Genomic DNA, 23,077 nt, shown 5'->3' with positions numbered 1-23,077 from the left:
CGATCTTGCAGTTCAAACGGCTTTGCAGTCTGGCACATTAGAAACCCTATATAGGGTCACCATGAGTCGGAACAGGCTTGATGACACTTAACAGTAACAATAATAATAAATATAAGTGATGGAGGACTGTCATTCATGCAGACTATACTATAGGACTATGTCATATAGTAAAGTAAAAAATACTGGTATACTCAGTAGTACTCAGCAACCCAGTAATTCTTTGTAGAGCCAATATAACAAAATCATAAGAATGTTGAAGTATACTTGTACCGAGTTTCAATTTACTTTAAGTTTTAAGCAATTATCCTCCTAGATAGAAAATAATCAAAAAAGTTTCATTCCATGAATTATATTTCCCTTTAAAAAACTCTACATACTTGGTTGAAAATAGGCTTTTCACTAAAGTAGTTATAAGTAGTAAAATTGTCTCACATTAAAATAAATGTTTCACAATAGAGTAGAATTCACTAAAATGTTACATTTTTAAAGCCTACAGAATAAGTAGTTACATAATAACAAGAATGGAAATCCAGATGTTTCCCTTATAACGATATATATATATTTAGGCAGTACAAAGACTAGGAGGCATCTAGAGTATAATTTTCACTTCTCTCTCTCCTTTTTCTTACATATAAAAATTCTCTTTTTGCCTATGATGATGACAACAGTTTATTCATCTCCCTTAAAGATAGGTACCAATGTGCTAATATTGACTAAAGTCTGAATTATTCTATACTACTAATTATCCCTAGTTGGTATTTTGAAAACATTTATCCAGAGAAATATGAGTAATGGAGAGCAAGTTTCAGTGCTCAGATGCTAAAGCAAATTGAAGAAATGAGGAAGTAAAAAAGCTGAACAGAAAATTTCAAAAGGTAGTTCAAGACGACAAAGTCAAATATTATAATGAAATGTATGAAGAACTGGAATTACCTGGAATTAGAAAATCAAAAGTGAAAAACACACTAAGCATTTCTAAAGCTGAGGAAACTAAAGAAAAAAAGTGAAACCTCGAGTTGTAATACTGAAGGATTCTATGGACAAAATACAATACAGGCAATAGGAATCACATCCGTCTGAATTAATGAGATCTGAGGATACTGAGTTTAGACAATTCTTTACTAAGCAAGCTGTGATGTGTGTTAATTCAGAATATAGTTAAAATAATAAATTCAAATTTAAATTACTAATATCACCTACCAAAGTTATCACTCACTTTATTTCAAAAGTGTTGCTAAAGCAAAAAAATACAAGTATTTGGAATTTTCAGAAGTTATACTGGTCTTTTATATTAGCTAAATTTGGGGTTATACTATAATACTCATTAATAATGACAAAGAAGTGACAATAGAAAAGAAACAATGGTGAGAAGAAACTTAAGGGCAGTGCATTCATGTTAATGGTGGAGGAATAATTCCAAATTGAATGGTGAAAATGTATGCAGAACTTGAAGACTGTAACCAGTGTCACTGAATTTAAAGCACAGAGAAATTGTTGAATTGGTGTATGATTTGCTGTAAACATTGTTAACAACAATAAAAAATAAATTATTAAAAAAAGAAACAATGATTTGTTTCTTCAAAAATACTTATTTATGCCCTTTAAGTCTTGGGTTGTGAGGGCTTTTATTATAAAAAAAAAAATACCTACTCTCTGGTAACCATTTTTGAATTATCCCAAAAGAAAACAATCCCACATTATCATTTTCCTTTCTATATTTCATTAAAAACACACACAGACAAAAACCATCTATAGTTTTTCTTAAAAATTCTTTGTGTATTAAAACTGAGCTATATATTCACTAAGCTCTGTATCATTTACCCATAAATCTGCATTTTTAGATAGCTATGCAATATATCATTATGAACTCTTAAGGGTTATCTATTTAATGAGTTCCAATTCACTGTACTCAATAAATTATCCTTTCTGATCTCAAACTATCCCATCTAACATCAGTGAGAGTCTCTTAAGTTGTATCCTGTTACCCCTTTAACAAGAACCCAGTAATGTGATGACTTCCATGCTCTCTAGGCATGACCCAGGTTTACATTGTGCATTTCCTGCCACAGACTGCAAAACAGCCATTCCTTCATGGAGTCCTGACTCTTTCCGGTGGAAATGGTATTTAGAGTTACAATCTAGGCACTAAAGGTATTTCTGCTATGGAGCTGTTGCTGTTTTTAGGTATCTTCAATGTACAGAGTACGTACATATTTTTGAAATAATAAAATTATGAATTCATACTGACATATCTAATTCAGATTTAAAATATGGAGTTTTGCTTAACTTTTTTGATTCCATTGATTAATGTTTTTCCTTAAATGGAAAATGAAGGTTCCTAGCAACACTGATGTAATTATCTACTTTATCTTACAATATATATATATATATGCTTGTAAATTAATTTCTAAATACCACCACCAATAACAATGATTATATAAGATTACTGAATGATGTTAAGATTTCTTTGGCAGCTCCACTTGTCCTTTGCAATGTAACTTTAAATGTACTCATATGGTGGTGTGCCACCAAACTGGGTCTGAATCATAGCAACCCTGTATAGTGTTTCCCAGGCTCCAAACCTATATGGGAGCAGAAAGCCTCATCTTTTTCCCATTGAGGGACTGGTGATTTGAACTGATGACCTTGTGGTTAACAGCCTAACTCATAATCTACTATGCTATCAGGGCTCCCTACTTACATGGGAGGGTTACATACACGGCAAAATAAAGCCTTAATAATCTATATCTGTTACTAAAGGGCACTATTTCTAGCTTAAAAAAAAAAAAAAAGCACTCCTATTCAAGTATGGATAAAATATGTTGTTTTTTACAACAATCATGTTAATAATTCATAATATTTAAGGAGCAGTACAACAGAGTATTCAAATATTTGCCCTGCAAAGTTTTGTCTGAGTGGCACACTACAGATTACAATGTGTTTAAGAAGAACTAGAAACATCACTACTTTCTATGCAGAAAGAAATCATTACCTTGCCCTTTCCGTGAGGAATTCCTAAAGGACAATGTTTCACTGCTCCCAACAAAGATGCCACAGCAAAACTAAAGCCAGTCACTGCTTCGGGTGAAGACTTGAACACAGTAAGTCGTTCAAGACAACGGTCTAAGAGTGGTGTCAGGTAGGAAGGTAATGCTACAGCAATACAGTGTAAACACCAAGCTGCTGCAAGTCGAACGGACATGCAAGGATGAAGAATAACTGAAGTGACACTGTCAAGAATGCCTGAAAGAAAGAATAAATTATGACCTGAGTACACAGATAAAACTTAGCCATGAAACAGCCACACATGGACATAAAATATTTCTTAATCCAAAGTTAAAAATGTTTATAAATAATTTTTATACCCCAAATTACTTCTAACTTATATAATGAAAACCAGCATAAATTCAAGTCAAGAGAGAAAAGAAAATTTTTATTTATGTTAATGTGACGATGTTCTGCTTACTGTATCTTGTGATCATTACTAATTTGGTATCAGGAACTGTAAATGATCAATAAATAACAAAAACACCTTGAAAAGAAATGTCACATTTTGCAACACCTATTGTTTTTTCCTTTCTACTAACATACCTGAACTTTGGACGTGGTGCTGTGGATCAGCACTGCACTGAGAACCACAAGGTTGGCAGTTCAAACCCACCAGCTGTTCCTTGGAAACTCTATACAGGGCTGCTATGAGTTAGAACTGACTCGATGGTACTTAACAACAACAACAATGTACCTCTCTATATATTTAGTACAAACTATTTACTGTATTGCTCTTAAGGATCACTACTGGTGTTGTGGGTTAGGCATTAGGCTAGGTAGGCAGTTAAACACACCAACCACTCTGGGAGAAACAGGAAACTGTATGCTTCTGTAAAGATTTACAATCTCAGAAACTCGATACAGTCAGAGTTGATTCGATGGCAGTGCTTTGTTTTGTTGCATTATTCTTAACTGAAAACAAAATGTGAATTAAGATTAAGACTTTTCTGGGTTCTCAATAAACTACTAATCCATTATGAAGATAGGAGAGTATTTCCACCAGTAAAAAAACAGCCTACATTTGCTATGTTTCAACATACACCTTCATCAAAACATATGAAAATAGGTTCATGCCAACAGCCACTAAAATAGTTTATAAATAGGAATAAATCCACCACTTCTCAGTTTGTCACACCATGGGGGCTTGAGTGGTGCTGTGATGCTGGAAACTATGCCACCTGTATTCAGGGTCACTATGGGCTGGAACCAACTCAATGGTACGTAACAATAACAACAAGCACCTAGAAGTCCTGGTGTGGTGCTGTAGGAAATGTAATGGACAGCATAATTAGCTTGAACTGCAAAGTTGGTGGTTCAAACTCACCAACTGCTCCTCAGAAACCCTATATAAGGCTGTTATGAGTCGGAACCAATTCGCCAACACCTAACAACAACAGAAGCACCTAAGATAGACAGGTTTCAGTGGAGCTTCCAGATTAAGACAGACTGAAAACCTTATGAAAAGCAACAGATATAGTGCCAGAAGATGAGCCTCTCAGGTTTTGGAAAGCACTAAAAATATACCTCGGAAAGAGCTGCCTTCTCAAAGCAAGGTTGACCTTAATGATGTGGATGGAATAAAGCTTTCAGGACCTTTATTTACTGATGAACTCAAAAAGAGGAGAAACAGCTGCATACATTCATTAATAAACAGACTGTAGAATGTATGAAATATGAATCTAAGAAAACTGAAAGGCATCAAAAAAGAAAAGGAATGCATAAAGTTTGATATCTGAGGTATTAATGAGTTGAAACAGACTCATATTGAATCAGACAATCATATGGCTTACTATGACGGAAATGACAAATTGAAGAATAATGTATTTATCATCAAAAAGAGTATTTCAGTATCTGTCTTGAAATTCAATGTGATAGGATATTATCCATATGTCTATAAGGAAGACCAAGTAATACCATTATTATTCAAACTTATTCACCAACCACTACAGCCAGTGACAATCAAATTGTCCAACATGCAATTAAATGCATGAAAAATTATTGGTGATGGGAATATAAAAGTTGAAAACTAAGAAGTAATTAGAAAATATGGCTATGGTAATGAAAATGATGCTGGGGATCACATGACAAAAATTTCCAAGACCAATAACTTATTCATTGCAAATACCTTTTCTCAAAAATATACGAAATGACTATAAATGTGAACTTCACCAAATGGAATGTAAAGGAATCAAACTGACTGTATGTCTGAGGTCAAATGATGGAGAAGTTCAACAGTTAAAATTAGACTAGGCACTGACTGTGGTACAGATCACCTATTGCTCATAAACAAGCTCATGTTGGAGCTGAAGAAAATTAAAATAACTCTACAAGAGCCAAAACATGACCTTGAAAATATGCCACCTGAATGTGGAGACCATCTGAAGAACAGATTTGATACATTAGACACTAATGACCAAAGACGAGTAATGAGATGACATCGAGAACATAATAAATGAATAAAGAAAAAGACATTAATAAGACAGGAAAGAAAGGACAAAAAGAGGTATCAGAAGAGACGCTGAAACTTGCTCTTCAGTGTAGAGAATGTACAACGACTTGAAGAAAAGAGCCCAAAAGAAAATTTCAAGAAGACAGTATTATAATGAAATGTGCAGAGACACAGAGTTAGAAAACCAAAAGGCAAGAACACATTCAGCATTTCTTAAATTGAAGGAACTAAAGAAAAATTCAAGCCTCGGCTTGTGATATTGAACAATTCTGTGGGCAATATGTTGAGTAACACAGTAAGCATCAAAAGAATATGGAAAGAACACACAGGGTCACTATACATAAAAGAACTGGTAGATGTGCAAGCATTTCAAAAGGTAGCACATGATCAAGAACCAATGGAACTGAAAGAAGAAGTCCAAGATGCACTGCAGGCACTGGCAAAAACCAAGGCTTCAGGAATTGATGTGCTATTGCAGCTGTTTTTGATTTATATTCACTCATCTTAGGCTCCTTAGGTGACTTAAAAAAAAAACAAACAAAAGGTTCAATCAAAACAGTGGCTTTGAATAATCAACTATTTGAGATCAAAACAGCAGAATTTACCCAAGGACAAAGGTCTGAAGGGTTAGGAAAGAAGGAAGAATGAAAACAGGAAACACAGGATAGAAGAGCGATAAGTGATGTTACACTGAGGGGATTGCAATCAATGAGATGAACCAAAACATGTGTGAATGTTAAAGGCAAAACTGATGATCTGCTTACTCTGTAAAACTTAACCCAATTCACAATAAAATGTTTTAAAAAAACAGGCAGTAGCTCTGAGGGGATCTGCCAAGTCAGTTATATTCAATGCAGAAAGATAAATTGAGAAGGTTATGTTGTTGTTGTTGTTAAGTGCCATTGAGTCGGTTCCGACCCACACAGCGGAACGAAACAATGCCCCATTCTGGGCCAACCTCACTACTGTTGCTACACTTGAGCCCATCGATATCGCCACTTGACCAATCCATCTTGTTGGCGGTCTTCCTCTTTTTCTCTGACCCTCCACCTTACCAAACATGATATCCTTTTCCACTGACTGGTCCCTCCTGACTATATGTCCAAAGTATGAGAGATGAAGTTTGGCAATCTTGGCCTCCAAGGAGCATTCTGGCTGCACTTCTTCCAAAACGGATCTATTGGTTCTTTTGGCAGCCCATGGCACTTTCAATATTCTCCTCCAACACCATAACTCAAAAGCATCAATTCTTCTACGGTCTTCCTTATTCACTGTGCAACTTTTGCATGCATATGAGGTTATTGAAAATACCATGGCTTGGGTCAGATGCACCTTAGTCCTCAAGCTGACATCTTTGCTCTTCAACACTTTAAAAAGGTCTTGTGCAGATTTGCCTAATACATCGTTTGATTTCTTGACTGCTGCTTCTATGAGTATTGATAGTTGATCCAAGAAAAATGAAGTCCTTGACAACTTCAATCTTTTCTCCATTGATAAGAATATTGTTTATTGATCCAGTGGTGAGGCTTTTCATTTTCTTTATATTGAGATGTAATCCATACTGAAGGCTGCGCTCTTTGATCTTCATCAGTAAATGTTTTAAGTCCTCTTCATTTTCGGCAAGCAAGGTTGTATCATCTGCATATCACAGGTTGTTAATGAGTCTTCCTCCAATCCTGATGCCATGTTTTTCTTCATATAATCTAGCTTCACGGATTATTTGTTCAGCATACAGGTTGAATAAGTATGGTGAAAATTTTAAACCATTCAGTGTTCCCATGTTCTGTTCGAACAATTGCTTCTTGGTCCAGGTACAGACTCCTCGTAAGCACAATGTTGTCCATAGCTTGTCATGATCCACACAATCAAAAGCCTTTGCTTAGTCAATAAAGCACAGGTAAACATCTTTCTGATATTCTCTGCTTTTAGCCAATATCCATTGGATATCAACAATGATATATCTTGTTCCACAGCTTCTTCTGAATCCGGCTTGAACCTCTGGAAGTTCTCTGTCAATGTATGATTGTAGCTGTTTCTGTATTACGTTTAGCAAAACTTTACTCACATGGGATATCAAAGAGATTGTCCAATGATTTCCACATTCCATTGGGTCACCTCTCTTTATAATGTGCACAAATATGGATCTCTTTCAATCATTCGGCCAGATAGTTGTTTTCCACCACTCGTCTGTCAGTTTGTTGTACTGTGGTGGCTTATGAGTTGCTGTGATTCTGAAAGCTATGTCACCTGTATTTTAAATACCAGCAGGGTCACCCATGGTGGACAGGTTACAGATGAGCTTCCAGACAAAGACAGACTAGGAAGAGTGACAAATTACTTCCAAATATTTAGTTACTGAAAACCTTATGAATAGCTGAGGTTATACTGACTGTTTTTTTGGATTTCAAAAATGGCTGCAGTTCATGGTTTGTTTCCTTGGTTCTTGCTTACATGAGTGTTAACTGTGGATACAATCTTTTTGAAATTGTGTTTTCTTTACAATGAGATGCAACCCAGACTAAAGGCTGTGGTCTTTGACCTACATCAGTACGTATTTTAAATCCTTTTCCTTTTCAGAAAGCAAAGTTGTATCACCTGAATATCCCAGGTTGCTAATGAATCTTTTTACAATCCTGATGCCATGCTCTTCATATAATCCTATTTCTCTGATTATTTGCTCAGCATACAGACTGAATAAGCATGGTAAAAGAATGTAAAAATGAAGCACACCTTTCCTGATTTAAAATCATTCAGTGTCCCCTTCTTCTGTTCAAACAACTGGTCTATGTGCAGATTCCTCATGAGCACTATGAAGTATTCTGGAATACTAACTCTTTGCAATGCTATCCATTGCTTGTTATGATCCACACAGTTGAAAGCCTCTATATAGTCAATAGAGCACAGATAATCATCTTTCTGGTATTCTCTGTTTTCAGACAAGATCCATCTGATGTCAGCAATGACACCCCTCATTCCACACTCGTCTGAATGTGGTTTGAACCTTTTACAGTTCCCTGCCAATGTGCTGTTGCAGCCGTTTTTGAATTACCTTACACAAAATTTTACTTGCATGTGATATTAATGATACTGGCTGATGATTTCTATATTCCTTGGGTAATCTCTCTTTGGAATGAGTACAAATCTGTAACTCTTCAAGTCAGTTAGCCAGGTCTTTCCAAAATTCCTAGCATAGTCATGTGCGTGACTCCAGTGCTGTCAGTTTGTTGACAGATTTCAATGTGTATTCATCAATTCCCAGAATGTTATTCTTTGCCAACGACTTCAGTGCACATTGGACTTCTTCCATCAGTACTATTGGTTCTTAATAATATGCTACTTCTTAAAGTAGTTGAACATTGACTATTTCTTTTTGGTACAGGGACTCCATGTATTCCTTCCACAGGAATTGTTTTGATGGTTCTTTACATTCAATTCCTTTCTTAATTTTAAGCCATTTAGCATTCCCATGTTCTGTTTGAACAACTGCTTCTTGGTCCAGGTACAGATTCCTCATGAGCACAATCAAGCGTTCCGGAATACTCATACTTCGCAATGTTGTCCATAGCTTTTCATGATCCACACAATCAAAAGCCTTTGCACAGTCAATAAAGCTCAGGTAAATATCTTTCTGATATTCTCTGCTTTCAGCCAAGATCTATCAGACATCAGCAATGATATTCCTTGTTCCACTGAGAACACTGAATGATTTAAAATTAAGAAAGGTGTGCGACAAGTTGTATTCTTTCACCATACTTATTCAACCTGTATGCTAAGCAAATAATCTGAGAAGCTGGGTTATATGAAGAAAAATGCGACATCAGGATTGGAGGAAGACTCATTAACAACCTGAAATATGCAGATGATACAACCTCGCTTGCTGAAAAGTGAACAGTACTTAAAACATTTACTGATGAAGATCAAAGAGCACAGCCTTCAGTATGGATTGCATCTTAATGTAAAGAAAACAAAAATCCTCCCCACTGGACCAATAAACAACATTCTTATCAACAAAGACTGAAGTTGTCAAGGACTTCATTCTTCTTGGATCAACTATCAATACTCATAGAACCAGCAGTCAAGAAATCAAACGATGTATTGTATTAGGCAAATCTGCACAAGACCTTTTTAAAGTGTTGAAGAGCAAAGATGTCAGCTTGAAGACTAAGGTGCGCCTCACCCAAGCCATGGTACTTTCAATAACCTCATATGCATGCAAAAACTGCACAGTAAATAAGGAAGACCACAGACAAATTGATGCATTTGAGTTATGGTGTTGGAGGAGAATATTGAAAGTGCCATGGGCTGCCAAAAGAACCAATAGATCCGTTTTGGAAGAAGTTCAGCCAGAGAGCTCCTTGGAGGCCAAGATTGCCAAACTTCATCTCTCATACTTAGGACATATTGTCAGGAGGGATCAGTTGCTGGAGAAGGATATCATGTTTGGTAAGGTGGAGGGTGAGAGAAAAAGAGGAAGACCCCCAACAAGATGGAATGGCCAAGTAGTAGCATCAATAGACTCAAGCGTGGCAACAATAGTGAGGTTGGCCCAGGTTTGGGCAGTGCTTCGTTACTGCTGTGCATAAGGTCACTATGAGTTAGTACCGACTCAATGGCACCTAATAACAACAACAGCAAACATCATTCAATATTTTGCCCATTGTTGTTGCTATTGTTAACTGCTGTCATGCTGTTTTTGACCCATAGCAACCCTGTATAGGGATTCCAAGGAGCAGGTGGTGGGGTTTGAATGCCGACCTTGTGGTTCAAAGTGATCTTGCAGTCCAGTGCATTATCCCTCAACACCACACCAGGACTCCATTTTACCACAGAATCCTCTAATATTGCAAGTCAAGGCTTCAAATTTTTTCCTCAGTTCTTTCAGACTGAGAAATGCCGAGCCATGTTCTTTCCTTTTAGTGTTCTAATTCCAGGTCTTAGCACATTTCATTATACTTGACTTTGTTTTCTTGAGCTACCCTGTGAAAGTTTCCATTCAGCTCTTTTAATTCCTCATTTTTTCCATTTGCTTTATCATCTTTATGCTAGAAACAAATTTCAGAGTATCTGCTGACATCCATTTTGGTCTTTTCCTTCTCTCTTGTCTTCTTAATGAACTTTTACTTTGTTCCTGTAGATTTTTTTTTTTTTTTTTTAAGTTTTTATTGTGAATTGAGTGAAAGTTTACAGGGCAGATCATCAGTTTTACATTTAACAAATCATATAGTTTGTTTCATTACAGTGTTTATAATCCCCTCCATGTACCATCAGTTAACAGTATTTCTCTCTATTCATTTTAGCTCTTTTTTTAAAAACACTCAGGCATATATAATAATTTACATCACTAAAGGGTACATTCTACAAGTCTGCCTCCTGGCCACCAGCTCTCAGTCCTTCTCTTTCCATGAATCTAGAGTCATCGCTGCTCCCTCTCTCCCGTCTCTACCACCATCTCTGGTAACGCTGCTTCTTTGGATTAGGTCCCACATTCCGTTTGTGCTCTTCTCCCTTGATGGTCCTAGGGTCTTCTGTTTCTGGATTGTAAGATTAACTACTCCCCCATTTTTGTTATAAAATGTCTACCTTTACAATTGTGATGATCACAATTAGTCATGATAACAATTACTCACTATTGAATCTTAAGAATCTTATCCCCATCTCTTTACCAGACCCATCTAGACAACATGAAAACTATTCAGTGGGGACTCTATCAGCCCCCACACACTCTTAAACCTGTAAAACAGCCACTTCGGGCCTTTATCGCTCCCTCACTTTAGGTAGCCAATGTCTAAGTTGCCTGTCCCATCTACCTTATGTATAGAAGGGATAGCAATGATACTTGATGTGAAGACTTTTTCCCTCTCTGTTGGTATTTAGAGCTACTACCTCTATGAGTATAGGTCAAGTTCACCAAATTCTAGCAATTTGAACTCCTTCATCAAAAATTGCTTTCTTTTTATCTTCTAGTTGAGTTTTGCTTTTCAAGTCTTCAAGGCTATGTCAGATGGGTACAGTCTGCAACTTTGGGCGTTCTTGTGTATCTCACCTCACTTCGTATCAGCTGGATGCTTCACTCTCAGCTCTAGCACTCGGTGGCTATGTCCTTGTTCATGGGTTCAGGTATCCCCAGGTCTCACCACAGTTTAGACCAAACAGCCCTTACTCTTCTCTTTTTCATCTCCAGGTCAATGAGATCTGTATGATGTTCTTGATCTCCCCTCACTTCATATCAGCTGGATGCTTCATTCACAGCTCTATCCCTCTGTGGCTATGTCCTTGTCCATGGGTTCAGGTGTTCCCAGGTCTCACCACACTTTGGACCAACCAACTCTTACTCTTCTTTCATCTCCATGTCGACGGAAGTCTATCTGTATGATGTTCTTGATGTCATCCCACAACTCTTCTGGTTTTGGTCATTAGTGACTAATGCATCAAATCTGTTATTGAAATATTTTCTAAATTCAGGAGGGATATATTCAAATCCATATTTTTGTTCTTGAAGACTTTTAAACATTTTTTTCAGCTTGTGCTTGGGCATGCATATGAATAATTGATGGTCTGTTCCACAATCTGTCCTTGGTCTTGTTTCAGATGATGTTATTAAGCTTTCTCACCATCTCTTCCCATAGATGTAGTCAATTTGATTCCTGTTCCTGTGAAATCTATTTGTTGAAGTCTATGTGCATAATCGTCCTTTATGGTGTTCAAAGAAGGTATTTGTAATGAATAAGCCATTGGTCTTACAAAATTTATCATTCAATCTCCAGCATCATTTCTATCACCAAGGTCAGTCATATTTTCCACCTACTGATCTTTCATCTTTGTTTCCAACCTTTGCATTCCAATCACCAGTAATTATTAATATATCTTGATTTCATGTTTGATCAATTTCAAACTGAAGAAGTTTGAAGAATTCTTAAGTTTCATCATCACTGGCTTTAGTGGTTAGGTTAGTACGTAAAGTTGAATACTAGAGGTATTAACTAGTATTCCTTGCAGGCATATAGATATTATCCTATCACAGACAGCATGTAGCATTATAATTCAAGATAGACCTTTAAATTTTCTTTTAGACAATAAATGTGATGTCATTTCCCTTCAATTCGTTGCTTCCAGCATTGTAAACCATATACTTGTCTATGATGAGGAGGCAGGTCTTCCACAGTCATATATATATATATATATATATATATATATTTTTTTTTAAGGAAATAAATTAATTTTTTCCTGAAAACATCAGGAACTATGAAAAACAAGCCTAATATCTGGGCATACTAGTAGCAAAATATAGTAAAAATAACATTTAAAAACTGTGTTTACCCTTAAAACATGTTTTTAAATTTACCATATTTAACACTCTTTCCTCTACAGAGCAAAACACATCTACTAAACCACAACACTGGAGTTCTTTTAAATAACATAATTTTTTCAAGTAAAAAATTTAAAGAAAAAAATCTTAAAAGCACTAATACCCACCCTGGAATCTCATGATTTATAAATCAACATGCTCAAATATCAGTGAAAATAAAGTTTATAAACCTGAAAACAAATCTTTCAATAAATTTAGATCTCAAAGGAATGCAGTTATTTTATAGCGAGGTAAGAATGGTTTGTCACACATTTTTTTTACCCAATACAAAGAAACACAAGAGAAATGAAAACAACCCATAAAATCACAATCCTTGTCTAGAGTCACAGCCTTCACACAAAGCAAAAGGACTTAAAGGTGTATGTTCTAGAGGCATATAAGCAGTTATTTTTAAGTGCCTTTCATCTTGAAAAGCACATATTCCAGCAGTATATGACAATATTCTGGTGCTTTTCTTTATGTTTTCCTCTTCTGGCATTATATCTGACTATGTTCCACTGATATTTATAAGGTTTTCATTGGATGGACATTCAGAAGTAGTCCTTCTCTCCTTTTTCCTAGTCTGTCTTAATCTGAGAGCTCCACTGACCCTGTCCACCATGGGTGACCCTCCAGGATTTAAAATACTGGTGTCATAGCATCTAGCATCACAGCAATATGCAAGCTATCACAGTACGACAAACTGACAGATGAGTGATGTAAACTCACCTTTATAAGTATACAATTCTGTTATTTTTAGTAGTTACAGAGTTGTGCAACTATCACCACTATTTAAAGCATTTTCATGACTTCCAGCAAGAGTGAGGATTAGGTACACACACTGCACAGACTCTCAACAAGAGAGATATAAGAGACAAAATAAAACAGACACAGATAAAATTCTGGCACCTTGAACGTCACAAAAAAAGTGAGAGAGGTGGAGAAAGTGCTTGCTGGGAAGAGAGGCAGTGCAGGGAGGGTGAGAGAAGAAGACTGATTGGTGAACAGCTGCCAGATGTGTCGTAAGCATCTTGTGAGCAGCTTTGGCAGCAGTGAGAGGCCTGGTGTTCATGAGAGTGACAGAAAAGATTAGATTTCTTCTTTTTCCCCATGCTCTCCAGGTGACGAGGTGTGGGCATCTTCCACCCTCTTCTATCCCCAGCAAAGACCTTGCTTTTCTGGGAGTTCAGAGCCATGTGGTTGGGAGCCATGACAGTGTGAGGTCAGGGCTGGATGCGCTGCTTTGGTGTGCAGCTTTGGTGCATGGATTCAGGTGGGCTTGGCTCCTGACCTCTAAAACTTACAGAATCACCAGACCAGCATTTAACTTGTCACCCTGCTGCCAGCTTCCCCGTGGTCCTAGCAGATGCTGAATCAGTTCCATCCAAGGCCCCACACAAACTACTTTCAGATTGACTGTTTTGAACATACTTCTGGATTGAGTACCCTGAACAATGAGTTCCAAGACCAATAAAAACTCCATCTAGAGCCAAAACTCTGCTGTCATATCCCTTCCATAACAACCTTGGGGGTTCCTAAAATTGTAGAATCCTCTCAGATATTTCTCCTCTCCGGGTCCAACAACGACACTATTTTTACAAATACAACAATCTCACAATGCCCTGGAGACAACAGACAATAGCAGCTCACAAAAACAAACAAGAGAAAATGGCTCAAACAAATGACCAAGATGCAGAGCCAGAAGATGTCTCTGAGGAAGAAAAGGTAATAGGACTAACTGAAAAAGAATTTAAGAGAATGATAATTAAGCACCTTCAAACAACTGATAGAAAGATTGAAAAAAGAAAGCACACAATAAAAACTTTAAAAGAATTCAAAAAACATAACAAGAACAGACAAAATAAATACAAATTTTGAAACAACACAAAATTTTCAATTAGAAATCCAGAAGATTAATATTAAGATCTCAGAAATGGACAATACATTGAAAATGCAAATGAGTAGATGCAAAGTAATGGAAGCCTGAATTAGTGAGTTTGAAGATAAATGTCTCAACATTACTATACTAGAAGCACAATCAGAAAAAGGAATGAAAGAATCCCAAGAAAGCCTAAGAGTTACATGAACTACAATTTATGGGTGATTGGAATTCCAGAACAGGTAGAGGACAAGCACAGAGAAAAATTTTGAAGAGTTGTTAGAAGAAAACGTTCCTAACATCATGAAAAATGAGGAGATAACACATACGAGAAGCTAAATGAGCCTCCAACAGAATAGATTCCAAAAGAAAATCACCAACACATACAATCAAACTTTCCAAAATCAAAGACAAGGAAAGAATCCTGAGAGCAGCTCAGGAAAAATGAAAAGTTATCTCCAAAGGAGAACCAGTAAGACTAAACTCAAATTTCTCAGTAGAAACCATGCAGGCAAGAAGGCAATGGAATGAAATATACAAAACTCTTACAGAGAAAGATTGCCAACCAAGAATCAAATACAAAGCAAAGCTGGTCCCCCAAATACAATGGTGAAATTAGGACATTTCCTGATAAAAAGAAATTAAAGGAATAAGAAGAATATTGAAGGTACCATGGGTTACCATAAGGACAAATAGATCTGTGTCAGAAGTACAGCCAGAGAGACTCTTAGAAGCCAGGATGGAGAGACTTTATCTCTCATACATCAGACATGTTATCAGGAGGGACCAGTCCCTGGAGAAGGAACATCATGCTTAATAAAGTGGAGGGCCAGAGATAAAGAGGAAGACCCCTAAGGAGATGGATTGACACAGTGACAGCAGCAATGGGCTCAAACATAGTAACTGTGAGGATGACGCAGGACCAAGCAGTGGTTTGTTCTGTTGTCCACAGTGATGCTGCAAGTCAGAACTAACCTGATGGCACCTATTAACAACAACAAAAAAGGTGCGTTGTATATGTGAATTGTTGTTGTTGTTAAGTGCTGTTGAGTTGGTTCTGACCCATAGTGACCCTGTATAGGGTTTCCCAGGAGCAGCTGGTGAGTTTGAACTGCCGACCTTGCAGTTCAAACGGCTTTACAGTCTGGCACATTAACCCACCGCACAACACCAAGACTCCAAATGTGAACTAAGTCTCACTAAAGCTCTGGAAGTATAGTGACTACCAGTTGGGCTGCTAACTTTAAGGTCAGCAGTACTAAACTACCAGCTGTTCCATGGGAGAAAGATGAGGCTTTATGCTCCCATGAAGATTTACAAGCTCAGAAATCCTATACAGGGTTGCTATGAGTCAAATCAATTCCACAGCACATAACCACTATCACCATCAAAGCCGTTATAGGAAGTACAGTGGTTTGCGAACCAAAAGTTTAGTGGCTCCAGCCCACCAGCCACTCTGCAGAAGAAAGGTGAGGCTGTCTATTCCTATGAAGATTTATGGCCTCAGAAACCCTGTAGGGTCACTATGAGTCAGAACCTACTTGATGGCACTTATCAACAACAACAAAGGTGCTACAAATAATGAAGAAATAAAATTTAAAGACATAAAAAAACACTGTAAAGACCTCTGATGAACTGAACTATTTGTACCACATAGAAACTCATGTTTTCACTTCAGATAAGAGATTTAAGATTTATTTCTATATAAAAACTTTCATGTTATCTTAAATATCCCCAGAAAGGTGCCATTCATTAACAAAACAAAAATGACTGAAATATGTACATGTTTTTTATAACCCTGATTACAAGTATTTCACAAAACATTCCTAATAAGTCAGTCTACTATAGAATCTGTAAGTGAGCTGTGTGAGGGAAATTCTCTTTCTTGGAAATGCTGCCTGGATTAAAAAGTAAAAGCAAAGTATTCAAAGCAGCTACAAAATGGATATACCTGCACTTGAATCTTGCAGCAAAGGTGCAGCTGTGGTGCTGAGACTGTGAATAAGATTTCCAAGTTCTTGTAAAGCACACACCAGCATGTGTTGGCTGGCTGCTACATCTGTGGATCCAATCCGGGTCTCCAAATTACCATCACTCATTACAGCATCTGATTGAAGTGAAAGAAGTAACTATGCAATCACTGTTTTATTAAAATATATAGTATGAGTGAGTATTAGAATGGGAAAAGTACAAATGCAAAAATTAAAATATCTCAATCTATATGAAATTCTGAAGCAATAAACTGTTTAACTAAAATGCCAAAGGAAAAATTAATGTGATTTTATTTACAGGAGTCCTGGATGGCAAAAATGGTTCACTAACAGCTTTACTAGTAACTGAGTGACTAGTAATTCAAGTTCACCCAGAGACTCCTTGGAAGAAAAGTCTGGTGACCTACTTCTAGAAAAATCAGCTATTCAAAATTCTATGGAGCAAAGTTCTACTCTGGCACACATGGGATTATCATGAGTTGGAATCAACTTGATTGTAATTGGTTTTAATTTTATTTAGTTCAAGCAACCTTGTTTGGATTCCTTATTATTTTTCTAGCAACTGGCAAGGAAAGGGAGAACTCAAGGGAAACTAAAAAGATCCAAGTTTAGTAAGACTCAAGCAGAGTGCACTTAGTACAGGAACTGAGATGGACTAAATGGTTTAAAAAACAAGAGACTATTATCACCAGGCTTTAAATTTCAAGCTGTTTTAACATTAACTTACCAAGTTAATTTATATCTCACCAATATATTAATTTTTTTATCCTGAAACAACTGAACTCTAATAGAAAAAAAAAGTTTTTATATTAATATAGTAATATACCAGTTTAGATTTACCAAAGGCAATTCCTTCAACACTATTAAAACAGAGTCTTAGTGGATTCATACCTATAACTTTCTTTTGTTTCCAAATGGTTTGGCAAATATCCTTGGCAGCAGCAATTTGAGCCTTTTCTCCAAGAAGGCTTCCTATAGTAGCTCGAAGGATGAAAGAAACACAACGGCGACAGCAGACAGCATCAATCTGTGTGGCTTTAGAGAATGACTGTGACACAAGGTTTAGGATATGAGAAAGAAAGGGAGCAAAATTTCTCTCTAACCAAGCTCCTCCGAGTGTAGAAACAAATACAACATAAACCTAAAAATAAAGAAAGAAATTTTATCTTTAAAATGAAACAATTATGTTACTATTTTCCTTCCTATATGATTGGGCTTTAAGAAGTTCATGGAACTTTCTCATTATCTTTTCATTCAATTGTTGCACACAATTTTGGAAGCCCCTTTGTAGAATATGTTGAATTTACTAAAGTCGAAACTGAAGCACAGGTCTTTCATGTTGAGATTTCATTTATGCAGATAAGTTGTTTTATTTTTGTCAGCCCATCAGCTAAACATGCAAAATGTGCCTGACTTTTATGAACAAAAGTTTCAAGCTATTTATAATTATGAATAATGAAAACCCAAATCAAACAGATGAATACAGTGTAATCAACTATACTCTAACACTTTTAGGGAATCTATGTTCAAGAGACCTGGTAGGAATGTTTACAGTGATGAATCACTGCTCTTTTATTTTCATGAATATCAATCAATGGTTTGTATAGCTCCTAAAACACAGCTAGTTTTCTTACGTAATAAGTTTCTTAGAAGCACATAGTCTAATTACGATTATATTTGTACATCTTGCCATTTTCATGAAACATACAACAATGAGAATAAAGGTGAATTTTCAAATATGTAAATTTGCTTTGTAAACTTATGAGGGTACCAGGGGAAATTTTTTTCAAATTAAGAATGTGAACGCCTTTATGTTATTTAAAGCATTTTTTCTAACGTTTATGATCCTTTAATTTTGTCTAAGAACAAGAATTTAAGCACTCAATACATTATATGCTGTAATTTTTATTTAGTTGAAAAAATGCTAATGCTAAATAATATGTACCTCATAGCTTAATTTTTACCATACAGACATACAAACAATGGAAAACATGTGAAGCCACAAGATACATGAAAATATCTAGCCTAGAAACAAATAGACAAAAAGCTGTTTCAGAAAACAAAAACTTACTTCATTATTAGAAACATAAAACAAATTGTGTTAAAGGACTCTTACTTTAGTTTAGCTTAAGTACAGTTCTCTTATTTGTAACCTAGTTCTGAAAAAGAAGTTTGGCCTCATCATTTCAATTTGTGATTATGAGAACTTAACTATGACCTTGCATGATATCACTTCTCCCTAGAATTAGATTCTTAAACTACCAATATAGGTCAATGAAGATTATATTTGACTTTGGATTTGTGATTCCAACCTGAGTAACTCCAACTCGAACTTCCCTACTGACTGAACTGGTTCCTTTCAGCATATCTCCACTGGCTCGAAGAAATCCTGAACTCCCACGAAGAAATCCTGTTCCTAGTAATTCCAGAACTTCCTCCAGAGATATTTTGCGAATGCTTTGACGTGAGGCTGCTATAACGAAGAACAAAATAAAAATGTGATTCATATTTTACAGACAAAATTTTAATGTATGATCTTGATTTGTAATAAGCCTATGTTAATATAAACAAAAATAAACTAAAATTCAAACAAAATACAAAATTCACAGGACATTAGACACACAAATGCATGAAATAAACTGAGGGTTCTAAGGTCAAGTCTTAATGAAATTTAGATAAAGTTCATGTTTACTTTAAAAAATTTCCAAATGGCTGTACAACTTTTGCTGTTTCCTTCACCTGTGAAAAAAATCAAAACTGCAACTCTTCAGTCAGCTTTTGTTGTTGTTGTTAAGAGACACTAAGTTGGCTCCAACTTACAGAGACCCTCTCTGGGGTTTCAGTGGCTGGTGGCTCTGAACCACTGACCTACAGACTAGCAGTCTAGTGCTTATTCTACAGTACCAATCAATAATTAAAGAGATCTTAGCCAGAGAAGGAATGTTTATATTCAACATCAACTTCATACAGCTGAGTTTCTAAGGCTATAATTATTCTCAGATCAACTGGGTTAAGAGAAAGTACCATTTCTTCCTCCTTTTATTCTTCTTCTAAAAAATGGTGGTCATAAATTCTGAACTGTATAAACTTAAGCCACATGTTGTTGTTGTTATAGTTATGTGCTGTCCACTTGGTTCCGACTCATAAATAGCAACCCTGCATAGGGTTTCTGAGGAGCAGCTGGTGAGCTTAAACTGCTGACCTTGTGGTTCAAACTGACCTTGCAGTCCAGCGTATTAACCTACAATGCCACATCAGGGCTCTGCTGAAAGGGTTGTTGTTGTTAAATGCCATCGAGTTGATTCCAACCCATAGCAACTATATATAGGGTTTCCAAGGGGTGTCTGGTGAGCTTGAACTGACAAGCTTATAGATCAAACCAACTTTGCAGTCAGCACATTAGACTCAGAGCGCCACACCAGGACTCCTGCTGAATGAGCAGCAGACTTAAAATACCTACTGATGAAGATCAAATACCACAGCCTTCAGTATGGGTTATCTCACTCAATGTAAAGTTAAAAAAAAATGCTCAACATTTGACCAATAAATAAAATCATGAAAAGTGGAGAAAATAATTTATTTTCCTTGGATCCACTATCAACACTCCTGGAAACAGCAGTCAAAAAAATCAAACAGTTTATTTCATTAAGCAAATCTGTTTCACAAGACTTCTTAAAGTGTCAAATAGCAAAGCTGTCAGTTTGAGAACTAAGATATGCCTGACCCAAGACATGGTATTTTCAATAGCCTCATATGCATGTGAAAATTGAAAATGAGTAAGAAAGACCATAGAAGAATTGATGCTTTTAATTTATGGTGTTGGTGAATAATATTCAAAGTACTCTGGAGTGCCAGAAGAATAAACATATCTATGTTGGAGAAAGGAGTCAGAATGTTCCTTAGGAGCCAGGATGGCAAGACTTTGTCTCTTGCACTTTGAACATATTGTCAAGAGGGTCCATGCCCTGGAGAAGGACACCATATTTGATAACGTGGAGCTTCAGCAATAAAGAGGAAGATCCCCAACAGGATGGACTGGCACAGTGGCAGGAGGAATGGGCTCAAGCCTAACTATTGTGATGATGACAAAGGTACTATTTGGTTCTGTTGTGCATTTAAGTCAGAACCGACTTGATATGACACATAACAACAACAAATAACAATCTAGACAGATTTTTCTCAAAGGTCACAGGACCATCATACAGGCTTATCAGGAAGAAATTTTCAAAAAACTGAAAAAAGACCAGGAAAGTTGCTCCAAGAATTCTTTTCCATCGTGACAATGCGCCTGCTCATTGTTTGAGGGTAGTAAGGGCTATCATATGAGAATTTTGTTGAGAGACCTTACCCCATCTAACTTACAGCACTGATCTTTCTGGATTTCTTTTTCCCTTCCCTAAACTCAATTATCATCGAAAAGGAACATAATTTGAATCTTGACGATGCCAAAATTGATGTTTTGACTTGGTGTAAATCAAAGAATGCAAAATTCTTCCAGAAAGGATTGTTGCTGTTGCTGTTACATACTGCTGAGTCAGTTCTGACTCAGCAACTCTATGCACAACGGAATGAAATACTGTCTCATCCTGCACTATCCTCACAATTATTAATATACTTCAGTCCATTGCTGCTGCCACTGTGCCAACCCATCTCCTGGTGTGTCTTCTCTTTTTTGCTGACCCTCCACTTTACCAATCATTATGTTCTTCTTCAGGGACTGGTCCTTCATGATAACATGTCTGAAGTACTAGATTTAGTCTCACCATCCTTGCTTCTAAGAAGCAGTCCGGCTATACTTCTTCCAATATAGATTTCTTTGTTCTTCTGACACTCATGGTACTTTTAATATTCAAATGTATCAATTAGTCTATGGTCGTCTTTATTCACTGTCCAACTTTCACATGCATATGGAGCTACTGACAATACCATGGCTTGGGTCAGGTGCACCTTATTCCTCAAACTAGTATCTTTGCATGGAACACTTTAAAGAGGTCTTGTGCAGCAAATCTGCCTAATGTAATATATTGTTTGAATTTTTGGCTGCTACTTCCATGAATGTTGATAGTGGATCCAATCAAAATGAAGTCTTTGGAAAAAAAACTTCATTCTTTTCTCCACTTATCATGATGTTATTTATTGGTCTAGTGGTAAGGATTTTTTCTTTACACTGAGGTGCAGGCCATACTGAAGGCTGTCGTCTTTGATTTTCACCTGTTATTTTAAGTTTTCTACCCTTTCAGCAAAGGAGCTCTGGTAGCGCATTGGTTATGAATCGGGCCGTGAACCGCAAGATCAGCAGTTCGAAACTACTAGATGTTGTGTGGGAGAAAGATGAGGCTTTCTGCTCCCACAAAGATTTACAGCTTCGGAAACCCTGTTCAGGGTCACTATGAGTCAGAACTGACTCCATGGCACATAACCACCATCACCCTTTCAGCAAGCAAGATTGTATCATCTGCATGTGTCGCAGGTTGCTAATGAGTCTTCCTCCAATCCTGATGCCATGCTCTTCTTCATATAATCCAGTTTCTATGATAATTTGCTCAGCATACAGATAAAATAAAAATGGTGAAATAATACAACGCTGGCATACACCATTCCTTATTTTAAACAACCCAGTGTCTCCTAGTTCTGTTAGAACAACTGATTTGAGGTCTGTGTATACATTACTCATGAACACAATTAAGGGTTCTGGAATACCCATTCTTTCCAATGTTATCCATAAAGTTGAAAGCCTTTGTATAGTTAATAAAGCACAGGTAAACATCTTTCTGGTATTCTCTGCTTTCAGGGAAGATCCATGTGATATCAGCAATGATATTCCTAGCTCCATATACTCATCTGAATCAGGCCTGGATGTCTGTTAATGTACTACTGAAGCCAGTTTGTGTGTGTAAGTGAATTCAGTGAAGGTTTACAGACAAGCTCATCAGTTTTACATTCAACGAGTCATACACTTTGTTTCATCTCATAGACTGCAATCCCCTCCATGTAACAAGAGTTGTCCTGCTTCCCCTTTGTAGTTGTTACCCATGTACAAATAATCTCTTTCAAACTGTGGGATACATAAATGTATATATACACCAGTGTTTCTCCCATACCCACTGTCTGTGTTGCTGTTCATGTATCTACATACAGAATACTGTTGGTCTAAGTGTGTGTATATATCACTATTTACCTCTATTCCCTTTAGCCCTTGTAGCTGTTTTTGAATTATCTTTAGCAAAATTTCATCTGCATATATTAATGATGTTGTTTGATGATGTCAGCATTGTGTTGGGTCACCTCACTTTGGAATGGGCATAAATACAGATTTCATCCCATAAGTTGGCCATACAGCTAGCTGTCTTCCAAATTTCTTAGCA

General features: G+C 36.6%; 1 protein-coding gene across 1 annotated transcript in view; it reads right to left on the bottom strand.

The window, feature by feature from the left end:
- HEATR5A (HEAT repeat containing 5A) overlaps positions 1-23,077 on the bottom strand; it is a 166,834-nt gene that overhangs the window by 119,381 nt on the left and 24,376 nt on the right. Inside the window, exons 6-9 of the mRNA XM_006835364.1 lie at positions 19,025-19,185; positions 17,604-17,853; positions 16,673-16,828; positions 2,993-3,243 (exon numbers count right to left, since the gene is read on the bottom strand). Of these exons, the coding sequence (XP_006835427.1) occupies positions 2,993-3,243; positions 16,673-16,828; positions 17,604-17,853; positions 19,025-19,185 (818 nt within the window). The remainder of the gene's footprint in view (positions 1-2,992; positions 3,244-16,672; positions 16,829-17,603; positions 17,854-19,024; positions 19,186-23,077) is intronic.

Source organism: Chrysochloris asiatica, unplaced genomic scaffold, assembly GCF_000296735.1.
Source record: "Chrysochloris asiatica unplaced genomic scaffold, ChrAsi1.0 scaffold00017, whole genome shotgun sequence".
Taxonomy (NCBI): Eukaryota; Metazoa; Chordata; class Mammalia; order Afrosoricida; family Chrysochloridae; genus Chrysochloris; species Chrysochloris asiatica.
Note: the sequence above shows the minus strand (reverse complement) of the source record. Positions and strands in the feature narration are given on the sequence as shown.